We start from the raw sequence: 23034 nt of genomic DNA on the forward strand, positions 1-23034 counted from the left end.
TGAAGTCTGGTATGTATTTTATACTCCCAACACATCTCAGTTCAGGTGCACAGCCATGCACCTCCTCTCTGCTGGTCTCTCACTGCCCAGTCAGTTCTGCCGTAGTCTCTCCCATATATAAAGAGTCCTATTAGAATCTGGGGCTGCATCCTCAGGAAAATGGTTTGTGCTGTCTTTGCACTCCTTCCCCCATCCTACCCATCCTCACCTTCCTTTTTTTCTGCTCCTTTATTCATGCTTGTTTGGAGCCTAGAACTGCCCCTTCCCAAGGCCGGCAGACTGACAGGGCAAGTGAGGGGTTTGTCCCAAGGAGGCGAAGGCTGTGTTCTGCCTTGGGCTGGGTAGCCTGGGGCTTGAGTTTTCCGTGGGTTCTTCTAGTTGTTAAGTATAAGTTTATTTTGTGCCTTGAGATAATTTGTGTGCCAGAAACATTTTACTTTGGTTGAAATAAAAATAAGTATTCAATTTATTAAATTCAGAACCCTAGTTCTTAAGCTTTTAAATTTAGCCTATAAATCTGTTTCCATTTATAAGTCTAACATGTAACTATCATTTTTGAGGACCTTTGAATAATACTTAATGCCATTTCAGTTAAGTACCTTAGTTACACATTAGTTATACACACACACACACATATACGTATTGTAGTTGCCTGACCCAAAGCTTTTCAGAACACTTAAATAATTCTTATAAATCTAATAAGTTAAATGGATAGCTACGTAAACTTTAAATGTTTTGTATGTTTAAAATCCTTTTATAAATGTACAGTAGTGAGATTTGAATTTATAATCACAAATCTAGATCAGTTACTCAATTACAGAGGTAACCTAGGCCAAATTCTCTTAAACATATAAATTTACCTAAAATACCAAATACTCAGAAGTTTCTTTAAGCACAAATGTTAATCAGATAGGTATGACTCTTTTAAACATGCATATTTAATTCTTGATTTTGAATTCTTTGATATCTACTTAATCGTGGGGCGCAGTTGGCTAAGCATTCAACTTTTGATCTCAGCTCAGGTCTTGATCTCAAGGTCATGAGTTCAAGCCCCACGTTGGGCTCCACACTGGGTGTGGAGTCTACTTGAAATCTACTTAATCATTGAGAAAACAATTATGTCATCTGGGTTTCTTTTCCAAGTGTATATTTTGTGGTGGCCTCCTTAGCTTTTTGAGACTTCTTACTGATTAGAAGCATCTCCTGGGATGGGATGGGATCTTGGAGTCCGATTTCTAGTCTTTAACAGGGACTTCATAATTTGAAAGAAGAGATGGTCATGGAACCTAAATGTTTTTTGGTGTGAGTCACCTACTTTTAAAGTTATATTAGTCTGGACCTCCCACCCATTTAGATACACTGCTTAATTGGTTTTGGCATTTCATTATCTCTAAGATACCTAAATGTGTTTTCGCTTCTGATTCGAGACCTTTAACCTTTTTCAAATCCTGCATTCTATTCATATTTTTGTCTCTTAGGACCATCTGACTTATAGATAATAGTATGCTGTTTGATTCTCCTTATTTCTCATGACTTTGTTTTTCAAGGTTATTCTGCCTAGAGAAATTCTTAAGGAGGCAGCAAATCAGAAGAAAAGGCAAATCAGGAAAGGATGGTCCTGACTTTCTTGAATCTCATTTCCACCCCCCAAAAATCTCTCTATACTATCAGTCTCTCTCTGGGTACCTTATACTATTGCCTAATTAACCTTCCGATGATGGTACTGTCCCATTCAGAAAGCCCGAGGTGCTCCCCATTGGCTTTAGGAGGAGCCCTTCACCCTGGGGCTCGAGGTCCCCCACTGGGCTCAGCCTGTCCTCTTTTATAGCCTCATCTGCCGCCAGCCCCTTGCATGGACCATCTCCCTGGCGCTCTGCCCAGGTATTCTTGACATTACCTCCTTGCCTGCCTTGCCTAGTGGGTGTTTTGTTTCCAAGTCTAAGGCCTGGCCCTAAAGACACTCAGGAAATGTTTGCCACATGGATGAACTAAAGTCTAAGTAGAAGCAAACGCTAGAGCTTGTCCTAAAGTGCTTTAGTCCATGAGGCCTTGCTTGGCTACAACTTTCCTGCCAGGTTCCTCCCTGCTGTGTTCCATCCTTCCCTTACCCCAACCTTCTGTGTGCCTTGTGATAGACCCTTAACTTCTTACGTTACGGTCTTTCCTGTGTTTTGCTATCCTTCCTGCTAGACTGTCCATTCCTCTATGGCAGAAGCAGTGCTTTCCCCAGCTCAGACTCACCCACAGTGGAGGGCAGAGCCTTGGCCATTTCTGAACCTAATCCACAGCAGCGCCTCACCTGTGCGGGGAGGGAGTGGAGTCTTGATCACCACGTTCCTGCTCCAGGCCCTGCTGGAGGTGGTGGAGAACCCTCAGTCCCACATGGCACCCCTGAGGCCAGTCAGCGGGTCCCGGAAGGGACCCCAGTGCAGTTAGCTCAGCAGCTACTACCCAGGAAACTCCTGGAGGCCTCTGTCCTCCTCCCTCCTGTCTGTGTGCCCCTGCCCACCATGTCCTGTTCTGTTTCCAGGGGCAGGAGCAGGATGTGAGCAGAATCATCCAAGCCCTAAATGAGTGCCTTGCTGCCCTTCCTCGGCAGCTGCTCCAGGACGTCTGTGGCATTGGAGTGTCAGGACAAATGCATGGAGTCATGTTTTGGAAAACAGGCCAAGGTATGCTGGGCCCTAGGGATGATTATGTGCTCCTAGCAATCACTGTGGGATAGCAAAATGCTGCAGAGGGCTCTCTTCTGAAGGATCAGGTCACCCTGAAGTGGGAACGAAGTGGCCTACACTGCCTCTTGTATTTTGTGTGCATCCTTTCTTGTACAAATGTGTAATGAGTAAGCGAACTCTCCACTCACACACTGTCCATAAACAGGGTGAGGGAAAAGTGAGTTCTCTCCGATTCTCTGTAGGATTCAGTGGAGTGGATTTTCCACAGATTTCTCTTTATTTCTGTTGGTGTCTCAGAGCATCAAATGCAGACAACTAAAGATTAGTGTAGTTGAAGGAGATGCCAAGACACAGAGGAGACTTGAATTTGGGCATAATGTTTGTTGTTTGCCATAATCACAGATGTTTGTGATTTTTAAATTTCAGGGCATCCTTTTTATGGGCTCAAGGTGCTGAGTATTATTTAGTTGGTCGTCTTCTGTCAGGTCTGCCACACGCAGAGGTAGGTGACCTGTTCTGTTTGGCCTCCAGGAGGAGGCTTATTAAGCCAGCAAAATAACAATGAGTACTTTACATGCTTGGTGCTGGGCTAAAGGTGTTACCTGTATGATCTCATCAAACTTTCCCAACATCTTTATGATGTACGTTACATTGTTGTCCTCATTGTGCAGATGAAAAGTGGAGGTTCAGAGAAGTTAATATACTGAGGGTCAAATGGCAGCAAGTGGTGACTCCAGCTTTTGAACCCAGGTTGGTCTGACTTTAGACACTGAGCTCTTAAAGGCCTCTAGGAGGACCAGAGCTGTAGGTGGGTGCAGTAGCTCAATGAAGGGAGGAACTTCCCAAAAGAATGTCCAAGGAAGGATTAGGATGTTATGAGTTCCTGTTACAGCAAGCATTAAAAAGCCTTTTTTTAACTATTAAAAAATTCTATACAGACATAAAAGTAGGGAGAATATTATGAACCGACACATACCCATCACCCACCTTCAAAGCTACCAACATTTTACGGCAGGTATTTTAAGTAGAGGATGGATGGCTACTTTGGGGGCTGTAGTTCAGGGGATTTGAACATTGGATTCACCCCTTTTTGCCTGGAGAGTTAGTGATTCCAGTTCTCCTGGGCCAAGTGAGTGGTGACCTGCCTCTCAGCAGTGGGACAGGTGTCTAGCGATGCATCCTTTGATCAGTCCCCAGGAGGGCCTGGGTGACTGTAGAAGCCAGTGCAGGATCTCTTGCTCCTTCCCTCCTTCTTGTCTGCCTGTTGTCAGGCTGTTTGGGAACCACAGGACCTGCTTGACTCTAATTAGTAGTTGGAGGAGAAGGCTGATTAGGGTGTTAGAGCTGGCCTCTCAGAGGGAGTCTAGGTTGTAAAAGCTTTTTAAACTCCTTAATTTTGCATTAATGAGAATAAATGTCCTTTTAATACTAAAATCCTTCCCGAAGAGGACAACAGAGATCTAAAGATTGTGGTCTGGTCATACACCTCCCTTTCTGCCCGTTTCCTGGACTCTGTAACAACCACACAAACCATTGCCCACATTGTTGGAGAGAGCTGCTTAATATTTCATTGAGCCAGCCCACATGCCTCCTTGTTTTGTTTTCTGCTTCTGGGAAGGAGGGAAGCCACTCTTTGACGATGATAATACTTGCTTAGTAGAGTAGAGTGAATCATATTTGGGATCAAGTCATTGTGTTTTTAATGGTGGCCATAGATTAGTTTGGCTTCGGTACCTACAACATATAAGACTCCATGCTAGACCCCACGGGAGACATAGATATGAGCAGACGAAGCCCTCATCCTCCAGGGCACAGTCAAGGCCGTCGACACAGACGGGCACCGGTGAGCTGAGCAGAGAGCTAATTGCTTCCACAAGGGCACAGGCCAGCCAGCGGGCGGAGAGGAAAGGCAGAGTGTGTTCTGAGAGGCCTGTGCTTATGCCCGCAGACTCCATTTCCAGGCTCAGTAAGAGCAGGAGAGAAGTGGGGATCATAAAACCAAGCTAAAAGGCAAGCAGCCGACTAGGAGAAAACATTTGCCAGTGTGAATATGGGTACATAATAAAGAACCAAGAACAAAGAAAAGGACAAGTGGTTCTGTGGAAAATGGGCAAAGGATACCGAGACGGGCAGTTCCTAGAAGAGGAAATACAAGTGGCTAATAAGCCCATGAAGAGATGCTCGATGTCATTAGTAATTAGGGCAGTACAGATGAAAACAACAAAGAGAAATCATTTCCTACCCACTGGATTATAAGAAATCGAAGTCTGAAAATGCCAAGAGTTGGCAGATGGGGTGGAAAATTGGTTCTTTTAAATATGGCTGGTAGTAGTGTAAATTAGCATAGTCGTTTGGAGGGCAGTTTGATGGGGCCTGTTAAAAATAAGAGAGCTGCTATGACTCAGCAGCTCTGCTACTGGGAGTCTGCTCAGGAAAATTACTTGCACATGGATGTGCGTAAGGATGCCTACTCACGGTTGTTCCTTGCCTTCTTGTTACGGTAGTGAAAACTGGCATTTAACCTCAGGGGAATGGATGGATAAATGTTGGTGTGCCCGTGCTGCAGAAGGATCTGCAGTAGTTAGAAAGAATAAGTGCATTCATGTATACTGACATGGAAGGAACTCCAGAACATTTGGTGGATGATAAAAACAACGCCTAGAAAAAGAAATACAGTATAGTGCTATTTGTTTTTAAAAAACAGACAAAAACAAAATAAAGTCAACCAAACCGAACCCAATATGTTGTGCCAGTGTAAAAACTTTATTTAGATGGTTACCCACAAGGGCTAACAGGGACAGGAAGGGGGCTGGGACCCAGGTGGGGATATAAGCAGGCCTTTGGCTTTATCTGTAGTATCTGAACATCTTATACTGAGAATTATCTTTAATATCTGAACATCTTATACTGAGAATCCTGGTTCTACCACTTAGTAGCTATGTGACCTTTGGCAATTTTTTTTTTAACTTTTCTGTGCTTCATTTTTCTTGTACAAAGGGAATAATTATCATACCTATGTGATAAGGCTATTATGTAGATTCAGTGAATTAATATTTTTGAAGTGCTTGAACACTACCTGGTACATGGTAAGAACTCCATATTTGTTTTATAATACAAACAAAATAAAAATGGTAATCTAAATTTTTTTTTTTTTTTTGAAAAAGGACCAGAGTTTTGAAGCAGATACAGGGGTTGAAAAAAAGCTGCGGAGATCCAGGTTTAGGGCTGGGATAAGAATCCAGCTCGAAGTTTAAGTACAGATGTAGTATACAGTTATGAAGGTGCACTGCTTTGAGGAGCCCTTCACCCCAAGTAAAACTTAATATGCTTTAGGTGCATGATCTGTAACGTGCCTCTGCTTTTCTGGCTGTTGGCCAGGGATACCAAGCAGAGACTGACAAGGTCCCTTAGATCCTTTGCCCTGACCCATCTACCCGCAGCATGTGTCCCTAGACATTCTTATGGCTCACTTCCTTACTCCATTCAGGTCCCTCCTCCTTAGAGAGGACTTCCCTGATCACCCTCCAAATATCTATCACTGCTGTATATTTCTTCACAGCAATGAAAAGTATCTGGTATTATATATTTGCTTGTTTATATTTTATAGCCCTAGTGGATAAGCTTTATGAAAGTAGTGACTTCTCCTTGATCATTGCTGTATTCTCAGGGACTAGAACCAGTGCCTAATACATATTAGATATTTAATACACATGTCATTCAATCATGCAAGTATGAATGAATGAATGAATAAATGGATGGATGTTTCGTGGCCTGGAACCCGGGGGGAGGGGCAGTTAAGTCTCTTTCTTTGGTTCTTTTTTTTTTTAAGATTTTATTTATTTATTTGACAGAGAAAGACACAGCGAGAGAGGGAACAGAAGCAGGGGGAGTGGGAGAGGGAGAAGCAGGCTCCCCGCCGAGCAGGGAGCCCGATGCGGGGCTCGATCCCAGGACCCTGGGATCATGACCTGAGCTGAAGGCAGACGCTTGACAACTGAGCCACCCAGGCACCCCTTTTTCTTTGGTTCTTTTTTTTTTTTTTAAAGATTTTATTTATTTATTTGACAGAGAGAGACACAGCGAGAGAGGGAATACAAGCAGGGGGAGAGGGAGAGGGAGAAGCAGGCTTCCTGCCGAGCAGGGAGCCCGATGCGGGACTCAATCCCAGGACCCTGGGATCATGACCTGAGCTGAAGGCAGACGCTTGACAACTGAGCCACCTAGGCGCCCCTCTTTCTTTGGTTCTTAATGAACGTATTTATAAGAAAATGTAATGGTTTTGGCTCCCAATCTGGGACTTGAGATCAGACATAGCCATGAAACAGCTGCCTGTGGGGCTTTGCCCTGCTTTGCTTCATGGCAGACATTGTTCTCATCTGGAGGCCACCTCATGTCACATGGAGCCAGATTCCCATCTCTGTCCATTGGGTCTGGAGTGTTCTTGCTGCTGATAACTTTTCTCAACTGGCACTTAATGTCAACATTCTTTTCCCATTCTGCTGCAATGGTTATATTAATATTGTGTGGAAGTGTGAGAAATCTCCCTTGTATGAGGAGAGGAAAGAACAAAAGATAATGTAGGGGGGGTGTATTCTCTTTCTTTAAGACTGTTGGAAGTCTTAGACCATGGACAGTTTAGAAGGTAAAGGTTCATTTTCATTATTATCATCACTAACATTAATTGAGTCCTCACTGTGTCAGATACTGTTCTAAATGCTTTACATGTGTTAACTCATTTAATACACACAACCCTATACACACAACACGCACAACACACCCTAACCCTAACTCTAACCCTTCCCCTTGCTACTAGTTTGACAGTAAAGTCAACACATGGCAGGAAGAGATACCAGGACCCGGGAAAGAGTTATAAGTGTCCTCCAGCCCTGGACTTCCAGATACACTTGCCACCAAGCTGCTGAACTAGCTTGATTGTTGGCTCTCTCCCCCAAGATTGGTTTCAGAAGAATCGTAAGAGAAAAACACCAAGGAAAGGGGAGAATACTGTGAGAGAACCTAGGGTGATGGGGCTACTTGGAGTTGGTGTGTGTAGGTTGATGGTTTGGGTGTAGGGCAAGACGCAACCAGCCTTGCCTGTGGGAGGATAAGGAACTGCTGGCTCCCCTGGATTGTCATGGCTTTGGGACAAGCAGCACCTTGTCCATAGCGAGGTGTCTTCAGGAATAAAATCAAGGCAGTGGAGAAAAGCAGGTGTCTCTCCCCAAATCACAGGGCTGGTGACCTATAATCTAAGGATCCTCAAAACATTGTTTCATCCTGGGGGGGCAGAGTGGAAGCCCTGACCCGAAGAGATGTTTTTCAGGGTGGGATGGGTTAGCTGTGGATTCACCCCAGGTCTCATCCATCTTCCCCAGACCTTTGGGAGCTGGCAGGGACTGAGGTCTGGCTCATTTACACTGCCCGACAGAGTAGCCAATACTCCCAGAACAAAATGAATTCAGGGACCAGGACAATAAGATGTTTCAAGTTCACAGCTGTTTCACAAGAAAAAAATTGTGTTGGGTGATTTGATGGAGATTTTTTTTTAAGATTTATTTTTAAATTTATTTTAGAGAGGGAGAGAGGGAGAGGGAGCAAGTGTGAGTGGGGAAAGGGGCAGAGGGAGAGAATCTTCAAGCAGACTCCCTGCTGAGCTTAGAGCCTGATATGGGGCTCGATCCCATGACCCATGAGATCATGACCTGAGCTGAAACCAAGAGCTGGATGCTCTTGGAGCCACCCAGGAACCCCAGATGGAGATTCTTTCAGAAGCAAAACTATTAGAATGGACAGTCTAAGAATTTAAAATTAGCCTGACATACATACTAAAATATATGAAAGGAGAATATTAGCAAGAAACAATAAGAAGAAAACATAAAAAAAAAACAAGCAGAAATATTAGATATAAAAAAATATAATGGTTGAAATAAAGAATATAATAGATGGGATTAATAACAGAATGGATAGAACTTCAGAACAAATTAGAGAATGAAAGATGCAAATTTAGGAAACCTCTCAGAAGGAAGAAGAAAAGAACAAAGAAGTAGAAAATATAAAACAAAAGGTAAGAGATATTGAAGATACAAGTAGAAGCACTAGCATCTGAATACTAGGAGATCCAGAAAAGGAAAAATAACAGTGGTAGAGGAGGAAATATTTGGAGAATTAATGGAGAAAATTTACTTACCATAATTGACAAAATAAGATATAACAGTCTGGACCAAAGGTGCCCATAGAATGTCAAAGAAGAGAGAGAAGGAAAACCTCATAGCTGGATATATTATAGTGAACTTTTAAGGATTTCAGAGACAAAGAAAATTCCAAAAGCTTACAGAGTGAAAAACCAGATCCTATATAAAAATTAGAAGCAGATTGACTAGATAGTTTTCAACAGCAACATTCTATGTAAAAATGCAATGGAATCATATTTTGGTTTTCTATTGTTGCATAACAGACTACCTCCAAAACTCCATGACTTAAAACAGCAACTATTTTATCATATCTTGTATGATCTACTTCTACATATCGGATTGAGCTGCTCTACATGGGGTTGACAGAGGCTGCCTGGGAGTATTCATCTCGTGGACAGACTGGTCTGGAGGGTTCCAGAGTAGCTCTACTCAGTGCCTGATGCCTTGGTGGGGAAGGCTGGAAGGCTAGACTCAGCTGAGGATGACCTGCTAGATGCCTGCATGTGATTTCTCCACATAGTTTCTCTAGCATGGTAGCCTCAGGGTAGTGGGACTTCTTACCTGGTGGCTGGCTTACCCTAGAGTGAGTGCTCCAGGAGGCTCTGGTGGGAGCTGCAAGTCTTCTTATGACCTAGCCTTGGCAGTCCTAGGATGTCACTCCCCCCACATTCTCTTGCTCTTGCAAATCATCAAGGCCAGCCTAGATACAAGGAAAGAGGATTTAGACCCTACCCCTTAATGGGAGGAGTAGCAAGGGATTTGTGGCAATCTATCACAAATCTACAAAGTGTTTTTAAGTATTGAAGAAAGGGAACTTAGAACCTAGAATATCACAGCCATCCTTCAAAAATATTCTGAGCCATGTAGGCTTCTAGATGCTTTGCCACAGAACGAACTACACTGGAACTAGTTTGGGGTAAAATATTTAAATAAGAGCAGAGAAAAAAAATCTAGATTTTAAGAGCTAAATGAGATAAATTAAGTAAAGATGGCCAGATTCCTGAGTAAAGTTGATGTCTAAAAATCAATTAGCTAAGACCAAAGGAAAAGAGAAAATATATCCATCATCATCCAGAATCAAGTCTAGCTAATATTATCATGATAAGGGTTGGAAGGACAGAGACTAGGGGACTTGAGTGTGCCAAATTTCTTTTCTTACAGGGTGGGAGGGGATATAATATCAACTTTAAAAAAATGAATTAAAGGGAACATAGAAGAAGTGGGATAAATGGAGGGAGTAGGTGACTTGGCATGAGTCACACAGCCATTGGTGGTGGAGCCAGGTGCTCTGATATCAGAACCCACGTGCGTGAGTGAAGTATTATCATTGCTGTAACCTCACTAGCAGAGTGGTCTCAAGGACATGTTGCTGCTGGTCAGATGTTCTTTTCTCTGTTTTTGGTAATTTCCTTTGTTCCAGGCTGTGAATGGACAGAGGGAGGGCCCTCTCCTGTGTTTGAGCCCGGAGCCGTGAGCCACCTGGTCACATGGCAGGATGGCCGGTGTAGCAGTGGGTTCCTGGCTTCTTTGCCCCAGCCAGAGTCCCATCTCAGAGTGGCCTCAGGGTTTGGCTGTGCAACCATCTTCTGGCTTTTGGAGAATAGGTATGGACAACTGATTTTTGAATCGGGTGCTGAATTTCCAGGGAGACGAGAGTGGCCAGGGGACTGTACCTGCAGCCGGTCAGCATCCCTCCAACTGCTGGAGCATCCCTCAGTGAGGTGGCCTGGCACAGGGTGTGGTCGCAAGACCGAGACTTGGTCTAGAACTGCTTCATTTCTCAGAAGGCTCTTTGTTGGTTATCTGATTCTAAACCAGAGGGGGAAAGAAAAAGGCAGAGGGCAAGGGACTTTCCAAGGGTTCCATGGTAAGTTCATGGTGGGGTCAGGGCTGCTGAGAACAGCCAGTGTCCTGCTTTCTCAAGCGTGGTGCATCCTCCCCTGAGACCACTCCCTGAAGGCCGACTCCAGCCAGCTTTGCTGTGAGTGGCTGGGAGGTCCTCACCCTGGGAAGCTCAGCATGTGGGGTGCTTGCTGCCACCCAGCTATGCCATGTCGAGTCCACTGCCTGCAGCTAGGTGTGGTACAGGCTTTCAAGTTGCTATTAGACTATGTTGAATTGTTTTTGATATGAAAACTAGCCCAGAGTTCCTGAGGTCCTACGATGCTGCTGGCACCATCCATGACTATGTGGTTGCCATGCTGTGTGGCTTGCCAAGATCCCTGATGTGCGACCAGAATGCTGCTAGCTGGGGATATTTCAACACTCAGAGCCAAAGCTGGAACTTGGAAATGTGAGTATATCCTTGCAAGCTGGCTCCAGGCTAACGGCCAGAATCTTGAATGTGAGGGGTTTAGTGGGGCTTTCCCATTTGGGAACAATAGTGGAGGATTCCAAGAGCCTAGGAATCAGGTTCCCCTGCCCCTCAGCCTGTCCAGTCACCAGGCAAGGGTGGGCCTGGCTGTAAGTGAACCCTCGGAGGGGGACACCTCTTACACCCTGCTGTCCTGCTCCCCTACAGCTGCCCAGACCCAGGTTGGGCTTGCCCGTTCTCTGTGACTCGGACCGAGCCTGCAGATTTTAAAGAACAACTGTCAGTGTAATGAATTTTAAAATAAGGTTAAGAAGTGAAAGTAGTAGTCTTGAGGGATGTCTTTTAAAGTTCTTTTTAAGGAATTATTTGCCATTTCAGATCCAGGAATCCTGTGCCCTCTAAGTTCACTTCCTTCAGGGTCCAAATTCTGAGCTCTGTAAAAAAACAAAAAGCACCTGGTAGTTCAGGTAAAGGACTTTCTAGCATGTTGTGTAAAATTGACAGTCCCCTGTTTACTAACCCCGAGTGATGAATGCAGTTGGTGTTCAGGAGACTGACGGGTCTGACTTTGGTTTGGCCAGTGCTAACTGACTATGACTGTGTGCTGAAACTCTGTCTCCCTTTGCAGAGTATGTTCCCTTCAAACACAGAAGGCTGGATAGTGGTGACATCTGGCTCTTTCTAACTCTTCCTGATCACCCCTGCTTAAACTGGTGGTTTTCGCCCCTGGAAGGCCAATCCCAAGCTTTTGAAAGCCAGTGTTCACTTTTTAAAAAATGCAAGTCTGTTTCTCATTGTTTAAAAAAAGCCACAGAGGCCCTCTGTCAAAACACTGGATTCTACCCTCCCTTCTTGTATGTGTGTCCTGTAGGGTTTTCCTTCATTGAGCTTCCTGGAAGCAACAAAGACCCAAAAATCCAGCTCCGGGTAAATGCACTGTCCATTTTTGGATTGCAGATTGAGGGCCTCAGGCTTTCCCACGCACCTGCTCCCAGACATCGCCGAGGCCGGCAGTGTGGCGGGCAGAACTTCCCATGCCTGGTTTGAAATCCCACAGGGGACACGGGTGGGCGTGGCCTTGGGTGATTTACAGGCCTCCGTCTATTCCTGTATGGCCAAAAGGACAGATGCAGGTAAGTCTTGCTTTTGTTGGCTCCTCAGACTTCTACTGGTGCCTCCTAAGCTCCAGCTCTGTGTGAGGGCCCAAGGGGCACCCATAACCAGCAGCCTCAGCATCCCATTGATCGCTATTCTGTGAACATGAAAAACAGCCTCCTTCCTGCGGGTGAAGCCCCTCCTGGAGCTTACAATCCAGCAGGGCAAGTTCTGTCCCTGACCACAGTCTATGTTTTTCTTCTTTAGGGCCAGGTAAGGGAATTGACTCTCTCTAGTTGGCTGGTTTCTACATAACTCCATGACCCAAAAAGTAGATTAGTAGATTAGGGTTTTTTGTTATTGTGTCTTTGTCAATGGAAGTTCCATCCGATCTGATGAGGAGTGCAGTCTTTCTGCATTCAGGGTAAGAGAGTCACAGTGAGGTGGAGGCCGGAGTCTAGGGCAGGGCTTGGTAAACTTTTTCTGTGAAGGGCCAGATAGTAAATATTTTAGGCTTTGTAAGCCATATAGTTTCTGTCCTAACAGCTCAACTCTGCTAAAGCGTGAAGCAGCCATAGCTAATACATAAATGAATAGGGGTATAGCTGTGTTTCAGTAAAACTTCATTTATGGACACTAAAATACGAATTTCATAGCGTTTTCATGTGTCATGAAATTTTCTTCTCCTTTTGATTTCTTCTCAACCATTAAAAAATGTAAGAACATGCTACTGGGATTGTAAAATGCTATAGCCCCTTTGGAAAACAGTCTGGCAGTTCCTCAAAAGTGAAACATGGAGTTAGCACCTGACCTAGCATTTCCACTCCCAGGTGCACACCCAAGAGAACTGGACACATGTCCACACAAACACTTCACAAAGATGTTCTTAGCAGCATTATTCATAAAATTCATAATTTCAAAATTAGCTGAGAGGGAAAAGTGAAATTCTACCTATTTTGTTTGCACATATATGTGATGAAATCTTTTAAGGCCAACAGTTGTTCAAAACCTTTTCTCGCCAGTTTTTTTTCATATGTCAGCAGCCCCCTTTTTTATTTTTTTTATTATGTTCAGTTAGCCACTGTATAGTACATCATTAGTTTTTTTTTATGTTATGTTAATCCCCATACATTACATCATTAGTACATCATTAGTTTTTGATGATGGAGTGTTCAGTGATTCATTAGTTACATATAACACCCAGTGCTCATCACAACCCATGTCCTCCTCAGTACCCATCACCCTGTTACCCCCTCCCCCCACCGCCCTCCCTTCTGAGACCCTCAGTTCATTTCCCCGGGTCCAGAGTCTCTCATGGTTCATCTCCCTTTCTGATTTCTCCCCCTGCAGTTTTCCCTCCGTTCCCTGTAGCCCTCTGTGCTATTGCTTATGTTCCACAAATGAGTGAAACTAAAATCAATGCTTCAGGAAAATATGCTAAATTTATTCTGTGACTTTTAATTTTCCTAATACGTCATCTCTTGCCTATATCCCTTCATCTCAAAGTGTGAATGTCAGGGAACTCACGTGGACTTTGGAGTCTAGCCTACTGGCCTGGGTGAGAATTTAGCCCCTCTTCTCCTTCGGTGTGACCTTGGACAGGTTGCTTTTTTTCCTGAGCCCTTGTCATCATCCAAAATGAGGGCAATGATATGTTTCTCATGGGACAGTTGTGGTGACACACTGGGATGGTGCCTATAAAGAGCCTGGCTCTTTCTACCTTGGTGGTTTTCAAATCGTAGGCTGTCCTGTGCCTGGATGCAAATGTGCTTTCTCTATAGTAAGTGAGGGGCTAGTCAAATGGGAAGAAAGTAGGTATTAGGCTCCCTCTTCACTGAGCTGGTTGTAGTCTCTGGTTCCAGACTGGGTCTGCTGGCAGTGCTCACTTGTTCTGTGTCCATGGGCAAAGTTGGGTGGCCTCCATCCTTGACACCTCCACTTGAGGGGACAGGTGGAGGGCATGTTGCTTCTGGTATAGAGTCATGGTGAAAGGCTTGATGTGGCAGAAAGTAAAGGTTATTGGCTTTCCAAGATTGTTTTCAGTCTCCTAGCTTCCAAATTCCTAGTACGTAGGAGAGTTACATGCTGATCTCAGTTATTTCAGACCCCAACAGACTGAGAAGAACAGGCTTTTTGGCCAGGTCTTGTGAGAAATGGAAGAGAAGAGACTTCCAGGGTAGTCCATAGGCCCTGGCCTCAATCCAGAGGAGAAAATCATCCCCTCTGTGCTGAGTCTGGGAGCTTTTCCCCTGCTGGTGGAGGAGGTTAAGAAAAACACCATGGATATGAGAAGGAGGTGGCACTTGCTGAAAATGAATGAAACCTCCCCAGAGAGTGAAATACTTGGGCTGAGAGAGGTCTTACTATCTGTACATCGTTGTCTATTGCTGTATAACAAGTCACTTAGTAGCCTAAAGCAGCAAACATTTATTATCTCTCATAGTTTCTGAGAGTCAGGAATCTGGATGTTGCTGGATGGTCTGGTTTAAGGTCTCTCCTGGAATTGCAGTCGAGCTGTTGCTTAGCTGGGTCTGCAGTCATCCAAAGGCTTGACCAGGCCTGGTGGATCTACCTCTCAGCTCAGTTATGTAGCTTTTGGCAGGAGGCCTCAGTTTTTTGCCACATGGACCTCTCCACAGGGCTGCTCATGACATGGTGCCTGCCTCCCCCCAGAGCAAGTGATCAAGACAGAAGCTGCAGTGCCTTTTTATGACCTGGGCTCCAAAGTCACACAGGGTCACTTCTGCTTTATTTTCTCAATTAGAAGCAAGTCCCCAAGTCTAGCCTACACTCATGGGGTGGGGGAAGTTCGGCTCTACCTCCTGAAAGGAGGGGTCTCAAAGAATTTGACGACATTTTTTTTGTAAACCAGCACACTCTCCCCTTGCCCTCTTGTGACCTGTGACCTCTGAGTCAGCCGGACAGGCCTAACTTCTGCTTCCCTTGGACCCTAGTTCTCAACATCAGCACTTCAGTTCAGTTGGCAACCTCCATGCGTTCAGGATTCCAGCCGGCGCAGACTCCAGACCCTGCGGCTCCAGTCACCTACTTCCCGTACTTTGACAGGACCTACCTGGCGGTGGCAGCGTCACTCAATGGGGGCAACGTGCTGGCCACGTTTGTCCACATGCTGGTCCAGTGGATGGCGGATCTAGGTAAGGTGTCGCCCACACGGTGATGTGTTCCCTGCTTGGCCTTTCGATGTGGCAGTGTCTTGGTGCTGCCTGTGTTACTTAAGCTTCTAGATTCGTGTGTCAGACCCAGCCCGGCTCCAGCACATCCCTTCCTTCTTTAGGGATCTGGGCCTGTAGCCTTTTTTCCTCTCATCTTCTGAGCCGCCGTCACCTCTTTTTTTCTGAGGGAGCACCTTTTCCTCTAACATTGACTGGTCTCCTGGCTCTCCCCTGCCCACTGGTTACTTGTCAGTAGCTCACCATCCCTTTCTGATGACTGCAGAGAGCTGAAAATAAAATGATCAAACATGGATGAGTGAAAAGACTCCTGGTATTTTACAATATTATAAAATCCTTATAGCATTTATTCCTGGCAAGTGGTTCCTGACTCCCTTTCTTGGAAGGGATCCCTGAAAAGTCTGATGCCCTTCTGCTTTCTTCAGGGTAGACTAGATCGGGCCTTTCTCTGCTCTTCATTTGCAGAGAAACATGTAGCCTCCTTTCAGGAAAGGTTCCCTTTCCAAGCCCTTAAGGTAGAAATGAAATCACTGGTCAGCCATGCAGGTCTGGGGAAATCACTGGTCCGCCTGTAGGAGCTCTGAATCAGGTCACGCCAGGAAGCTTTCAGCGTGGTAACAAGGTGAGGCATGGGCGGTAGGGAGCACGTGGGAAGCTCACACTGCTTGTGCAGACAAGTGTTGCTGACCCATGTCAGTGCTTTCCGGCTGGCCAGGGATGTCAGGATTTCAGGGGAATTCTGACCCTTGGCTGAGATCCCCTCAGAAATGCATCATTAAGAGAACAGAACTCTGATTTTGTTTTGCCTTGTGTCAGAAAAGGTTTTCAAGATGCAGAACCAGTCGGGTGCCTGGGTGGCTCAGTTGTTAAGCGTCTGCCTTCGGCTCGGGTCATGATCCCAGGGTCCTGGGATCGAGCCCCACATCGGGCTCTCTGCTCAGTGGGGAAGCCTGCTTCTCCCTCTCCCACTCCCCCTGCTTGTGTTCCCTCTCTCACTGTGTCTTTGTCAAATAAATAAAATCTTTAAAAAAAAAAAAAAAGATGCAGAACCAGTCATCAGAACCTTCAGGCAAGCCCTGTATTTAGATACTATTTTAACTGTTTGGCTCTATCAATTGTTGACTGAGCTGACCTACCGGTCTTATCATTACACAGAAGTGACTGTTATTTTTACCCCTGAAAGAGATGGTAATATTATTTAATTTCTCTGTAAGATGTTTTCAAAAAGAAAAGTCCCTTGCATTTTCATGGTTCTTGTTTTGATGAAACTGAGGACTTTGAAGGTTAGTATTATATGTAACTTAACCTTTTAAGAAATTTCTACAATAATGTCATTTGATTAAAAAAATATATAGATGCCGGGGTGCCTGGGTGGCTCAGTCAGTTAAGCGTCTGACTCTTGATTTTGGCCCAGGTCATGATCTCGGGGTCCTGGGATCCAGCCCCCCGTAGGGCTCTGCACTTGGCATGGAGTCTATTTGAGGATTCTCTCTCTCTCTCTCCCTCTGCCCCTTCCCCTGCTCACGTGTGCTCTCTCCCTCTCTCTAAAATAAATAAATAGGGGTGCCTGGGGGGCTCAGTTGGTTAAGTGTCTGACTCTGGATTTTGGCTCAGCTCATGATCTCAGGGTTGTGGGATCAAGCCCAGCGTCGGGCTCCGTGCTTAGCAGGGAGTGTGCTCAAGATTCTCTTTCTCTCTCTCTCTCCCCCTCTGCTCCTCCTCCCTCTCTAAAATAAATGAATGACTGAATGAATAAATAAATAAAATAAATCTTTAAAAAATATATAGATGCAAATACAATAAGGTTTGTTGAGATAAGAGACATAACATTTATTAACCAGATATGGAAATATTAAAGCATAAGATATAAAAATAAAACTCTCTATTCAGAATACCCTAGGTTTGCATTATTTTCCAGAAGTTAGAAAACAGGGAGTTCCACCCTCATGCGGTTTAGAGTAGGGACTCTGAAGCTAGGTGGCCTGGGTTTGAATCCCAGCTCTGCCACTTTCTTGTGCTTTGGGGCAGGTTACTTGTCCCCTCTGTTCTTCACTTTCCTCATCTGGAAAGGGATTATCCTAGATGTACCTTAAATAACTGGGATCAAATGAGTTATATTGCAGAGCACTTAGAATGATGTCTGGCCCATAATAAGTGTGGTATAACTGCTTGTTAAATAAGCATAGTGGTGGTACAACCCGGGAGAGTGCCTCAGTTCTCAGCTCTGTCAAGTCATTATGTGGCTTTGGCAAGTCCCTTCCCTTCGGTGTTTTTTTCACCTCTGATGGCCTGTGGGTCTAAGCCTGTGATGTGAATATTTGGCAACTCATAGCATTTAATCCCCACAGTAGATTTGGATGAGGTGGTAAGCCAAGGGACGCAGAGACAGGGCTAGAAGCCAGGTCTCTGAGGCCTTCAGCTGCTAGACTCCTTCCTTCAGGTGCCCCCCAAGGCTGGGGTCATGGCTCAAATGCTTTCCAGCGAGGAAGAACGCTTTATTTTCACATTTCCTTAACATCCTTTTGGGAATTTTTATTAAGGACATACAAACACATCGTTTATTGTTTTCTTCTTTTAACTATAGACTTTCTTTGGGTTTTGACAGTTTTCCACTAATGTCGTTTTCCTGTTCCAGGATCCAATTCAGGATACCACATTGCATTTAATCATCATATCTCCAGTCTCTCTGCTTTCTATTCTTTTTTTTAAGTTTTTATTTATTTAAGTAATCTCTACACCCAATGTGGGGCTTGAACTCATGACCCTGAGATCAAAAGTCGTACACTCTACCGACTGAGCCAGTCAGGTGGAGCTTTTCTGTTTGAAAGCTTTCTATTTGATTGATCTGTTTTTTTTTTTTTTCTTTTTCATCTTCTTTCCCTTTTTTTCCCATAATTTTATGGTTTTATATTCTTTATTCTTTTAGAAGTTTTCAATGCACTATGTTTCCTAGGATGTGGAGAGATAATCCCTCTTATACACTGCAGTAGTAGTGTAAATTGGTCCAGCTTCTAAGGGGCGATTATGATGTGCATATCTTTTGAACCAGCAGTTCTCCAAGGACTCAGTCCTACGGATTTGTATACTTGTACACATGTGCTAGGTTATTCATCAAGCATGTGATTTTTCTGAGATTTTAGTAGAATTTCTAGAGGGAGGGGAAAGGCACTAATATTCATTCTGGCATTTTTTTCTTTTTTTTTTTTTTAAGTAGGCTCCATGCCCAACATAGGGCTCGAACTCACAACCCTGAGATCAAGAGTCGCACGCTCTACTGACTGAGTCAGCCAGGTGCCCTGATTCTGGCATATTTAACCAGAGTTCTGCTGATCACATTTTGACTATGATATTTAAATTATTTCTCCCTCTTCCTCTCTCTCATTCCCAAGTGTGTATAGCTGAGTTTGTGTAAGTTAAATGTGCTGCCAATGAGACTTCACGGTGACACTGGGGTGGTGGCTCTCAGCACTGGCTGCACTCTGGAAACACTTGTGAAGGTTTAAAAACAATGTTGATGTCCTAGTCCTGCCTGCAGAATGCTGATGATTTGGCCATGGGGTGGGGTGGGGTAGGCATTTTATAAAAGCTCCTCAGGTGATTGTTATGCCCTTAAGTGTTGGTAAGCACTGGTCTAGAACCTTCTACTTCAGAAGTGTGGTTCTTGGGCCAGCAGCACTGGCTTCCTCTAGGAGTGGAGAACAACTACAGAATCTTGGGGCCTACCCCAGGCACACAACTATGCTGCCCCCTGGGAATTCTATACTGTCTCAGCCTACAGCAAGGGGTGCATGAACTCACACAAGTCTTTTCTGTTCTTGGAAGGTCTAGAGGTCGAAGAATCCACTGTGTATTCATGTATGATCCAGGCAGCTGCACAGCAAAGAGACACCTGCCTAACTATCACTCCGACGGTGTTGGGCGAGAGGCACCTGCCGGACCAGCTGGCCTCAGTGACCAGAATCTCCTCCTCTGATCTCTCCCTGGGGCACGTGACCCGGGCCCTGTGCCGAGGCATTGTTCAAAACTTGCACTCCATGCTTCCATTTCAACAGCTCAAGGAGTGGGGTGTGGAGCGGGTGATTGGCAGTGGGAGTGCGCTGTCCAGGAATGAGGTGCTGAAGCAGGAGGTGCAGAGAGCTTTTCCCTTCCCAGTGTCCTTTGGGCAGGATGTGGACGCAGCTGTGGGGGCAGCTGTGGTCATGCTCCAGAGAAATCTTAACCAGAGGGAGTCTTAGTCAGGGCATCCTTTGGCCAAAAGACTGTTGCAGATTTTATCTAACTAACATTCCTGACATGACCTTGGAGTCATCCTTTTCCTGGACAGTTTTGTGGGCAGCTTTTAAGCAAAGCTTGTTTTCAGGGCACCATCTTGACCAAGAACCTACCTTCATCCTCTAATAATGCAGCCAGGACTCATCAACTAGATCCCAAATCAGTGCTTTCCAAGAGACTCACTTGGGAATTGGTCGCAAATGTAAATGTGGAAAAAAGAGAGAGGGACAAAGAAAGAAAAGGGACAGTAGCCCAGCATCATGGTCAGCAGGCTCTTCTGTGATTCACCTGTAGACAAAGAGAAAATAAATGTGACTTCAGACACCAAAAAGTCTCCAAGTAAGAAAAGAAGGCCCCCCCCACCCCCCACTCCCTGCTGCTCCAGCTTTTGGGATGATTGTATTTTGGGACATGAAGCCCAGACTTGGCTCACATGCACTGTTGGAAAAGTCCTTCCCTACTGGATTGTATCATGTGTCCCTGCAGTCCCCCTCCCATTCTTGTTCTCCCTTGGTCACAGCTGGTTAGCTGAGGCAGGGTATGGCCCAAGATAGTAAAGCAGACTGGCTGAGATGAAGATGCAGGGGTCTGTGCTGGCCTTCTCACCGTGTGCTCCCCCTTCCAAGGAGAGCCTACTGTACTGGAGCTGCTCCAGATCCTTAACACAACTGGCTCGAAGGCACATAGCAGGGAAGGAAAGGGGGCGTAGCATGACTAGTGAGGGAGATGGATGCTTCGTGGCCCCACCATTCAGGCATATTGTTCCCAAGAGTCTGACCAGGCACCAGTAGGACCCCTTTTCAGGGTGTGTCTGGGCAGCAGTGTGTTTTTGGCCCTGTACATTCTTGGGAATCTTTCCAACAGAGGGATGTGGCTGGGCATGCTCCTGTCAGAGAGGGTGGACATTTACCCAGAGAGAACCCCTTATCCTGCGGCCCTAGCCTTTCTTTCTCTTGCTGTAGGCCTTGCCTGGCCACTATGTGTCCTGGCCCACAGAAACATTCCCCTGGAGTCAGCATCCCTGCAGGGATCCCAGAGCATCTTAAACCTTCCAGTAGTTGGTAGGCATGAACATGGATGGCATGGCTTCCAGGAGAAAGCCATCATTGCTGCATCTAATTCCACACTCCCAAGAGTGATCCCAAGGCTCAGGCAGGCCTGACTCTGAGGCACCTGGGCAACTATGAGTCTGGGAAGCAGTCTTGTTGTCTCTTTGTAAATGTCACTTTATGAATTATGTGATTGTCCGAAGCTCTTAGATTAATCTGCCTAGCCATGCTGATTGGATTTTAGATACTAAAGCTCATTCTGCCAGAGACTTGTACCTTTAATAAGACACACCTGTCTTCTTTGGGATTGTTGTAAATTATGGCATAGCTGCAGAGCTTGGTTTGGGAGGTTGGACGTAGCCCTGAGGATCATTTGTAGGTTGTACTATAGAAAACCCCTGCCTGCCCCACAGTTCTGCCAGGACAAGTGGCTGAAGATCACTCAGGAAAGTCATGTGAGTTTTCTCTCAGCTAGAATGAGTCAACACCATTATTTTGGAGCCCCTGTGGCAGGCCTATGAGAGAGAAGCCACCTTGGGATAGGCCGAAAGATAACAGCCCTGTCTGTCAGGAGGAATTGGCCCTCCGGCTTCAGGGAGGCAGCCTGTCTTGCGTCCTCAGAGTGCTGTGGATGGAGTCTGTCAACGTAAGATGAGAACATGGATGCAAGGCCAGGAAGCCCAGCCCAGTGCCCAGTGTGGTACTGGAACTCCCTGTTCCCTTTCCACATGTCCCCTCTATCTCTGAGGGCTGAGCCTCGTGCCGTCCAAGCTTGTCAGCTCAGAGCCCTGCTGCTGTATTTATTGCACGTGGCCTGGGCCTCTGCAGGGGGGTTGAACACAGCTCCCAGGGCCTCGTTTATTCAGCCTGAAGTCACAAACCACTCACTGCTTTTGCTGTCATTCCTGGAAGGTACCAGTAAGTGTTTGATACCAGCACGATCCTCATATGAGGAACTGGCCTTGAGGACTGCCTGCCCGTGTCCGGATCTTACAGGCACACGGTAGGCTCGCGCTTTCCCACCTGATTGCTTTGGCCAGTGAAACGTGAGCAGAAGTGTGCCACTTGTTCTGTGCCTTCAGGCCAGTTGTGTGGGCCTTTAGGAGCCAGTGTGTGATATGTCACATTCCCTTCCTTTTGCCACCAGTGACTGGTAGTGTCCCAGAGAAGGGCTCTGTCAGCTTGGGTTCCATGTTAGGACAGTGTGGTGGAGAACCCTCACCAACGAATGAGCAATGTGCAGTGTGACTAAGAAATAAACCTTTGATGTTTGAAACCACTGAGATTTGGGGGTTGTTTGTTACCACAGCATAACTTAGTGTACCCTGACCACTACAGCCGCCTTCGAGACCGTACCTAGGCTCAGCTGTACCCAGCACAGACTGACACATTTATCAACACCCACTAGGAGCTGGGTTTTCTGTCAGGACAGTGATGAGTTGTTGAATTTCCATCACTAGGGAATGAAATAAACACTAGGACAGATTTATGTGTGTGCAGAAGGAGGAGCAATTCATTCTTTATGTAAGTGACACTGAGCTAAACCTTGGAGAGTTTCAGTCCATCAATACCAACAACAGCTAACACTTTCTGAGTACCTGCCTTGTACCAGGAGCTAATCTAAACTCCACTTGTTTGGACCTATTTGATCTTTATGGTGATCCTAGAAGGTGAGTACTATTATCTTCATTTCTCAGGTGAAGAAACCGAGACACAAAAATGTTACGTAACCCACCCAAGATCACAACCCTAGGGTTCAACCCCAGAGCCCACTTTCTTCAGTGTTCTGGGCTGAGAGAGCAAATGTGTTGTCATGAAAGACTGGCATGAGCAGGGTGTGATGAATTGTCTGGTGTAACTTGGTCATAGGGCATATGAAAGGGTGTGGTAGCCCTTGTGACTGGAAATGTCAGCCAAACTGTGAGGGGTCTTGGGTGCCAGATGGCGGGGTTCGGACTTTCTCCTGTGGGCAGTGGAGTGGAGGACAGGCTTCACGGGCTTCAGGAGTAGAACTGCCGGTGTGCAGACTCTAGATTGGAGAACGGGTGTTGCGGAAGGCAGGGGCCCAGTTGGAGGGGCCTAGAAAGCAGCCTGTGAGACATGGTGGCCCGAACCAGCCTGGGGGCAGAGGCTGTCTCCCTTACCCTTCCTTTGGCCCTTGACTATGACTAGATCCATATGTTTATGTGGCTTTCATGTTCTCTATTTTTCTTCTCAACTGGACTGAAAGCTGCTCGAGGGAAGGGT

At 45.7% G+C, this 23034-nt stretch overlaps 1 protein-coding gene across 4 annotated transcripts in view; it reads left to right on the forward strand.

Annotated features, from left to right (window-relative positions):
* The window catches only part of SHPK (sedoheptulokinase), a 26412-nt gene extending 4342 nt beyond the window's left edge, over positions 1 to 22070 (forward strand). For all 4 annotated transcript variants that reach the window (XM_032399069.1, XM_032399070.1, XM_032399067.1 and 1 more), the window contains exons 2-7: positions 2531 to 2672; positions 10287 to 10470; positions 11007 to 11159; positions 12138 to 12313; positions 15230 to 15430; positions 19289 to 22070. In XM_032399069.1, the coding sequence (XP_032254960.1) occupies positions 2639 to 2672; positions 10287 to 10470; positions 11007 to 11159; positions 12138 to 12313; positions 15230 to 15430; positions 19289 to 19701 (1161 nt within the window). In that variant the 5' untranslated portion in view covers positions 2531 to 2638 and the 3' untranslated portion in view covers positions 19702 to 22070. The remainder of the gene's footprint in view (positions 1 to 2530; positions 2673 to 10286; positions 10471 to 11006; positions 11160 to 12137; positions 12314 to 15229; positions 15431 to 19288) is intronic.
* The last annotated feature ends 964 nt before the right edge of the window (positions 22071 to 23034 follow it).

This window comes from Phoca vitulina, unplaced genomic scaffold (genome assembly GCF_004348235.1).
Source record: "Phoca vitulina isolate PV1807 unplaced genomic scaffold, GSC_HSeal_1.0 scaffold128, whole genome shotgun sequence".
NCBI classification, from domain to species: domain Eukaryota; kingdom Metazoa; phylum Chordata; class Mammalia; order Carnivora; family Phocidae; genus Phoca; species Phoca vitulina.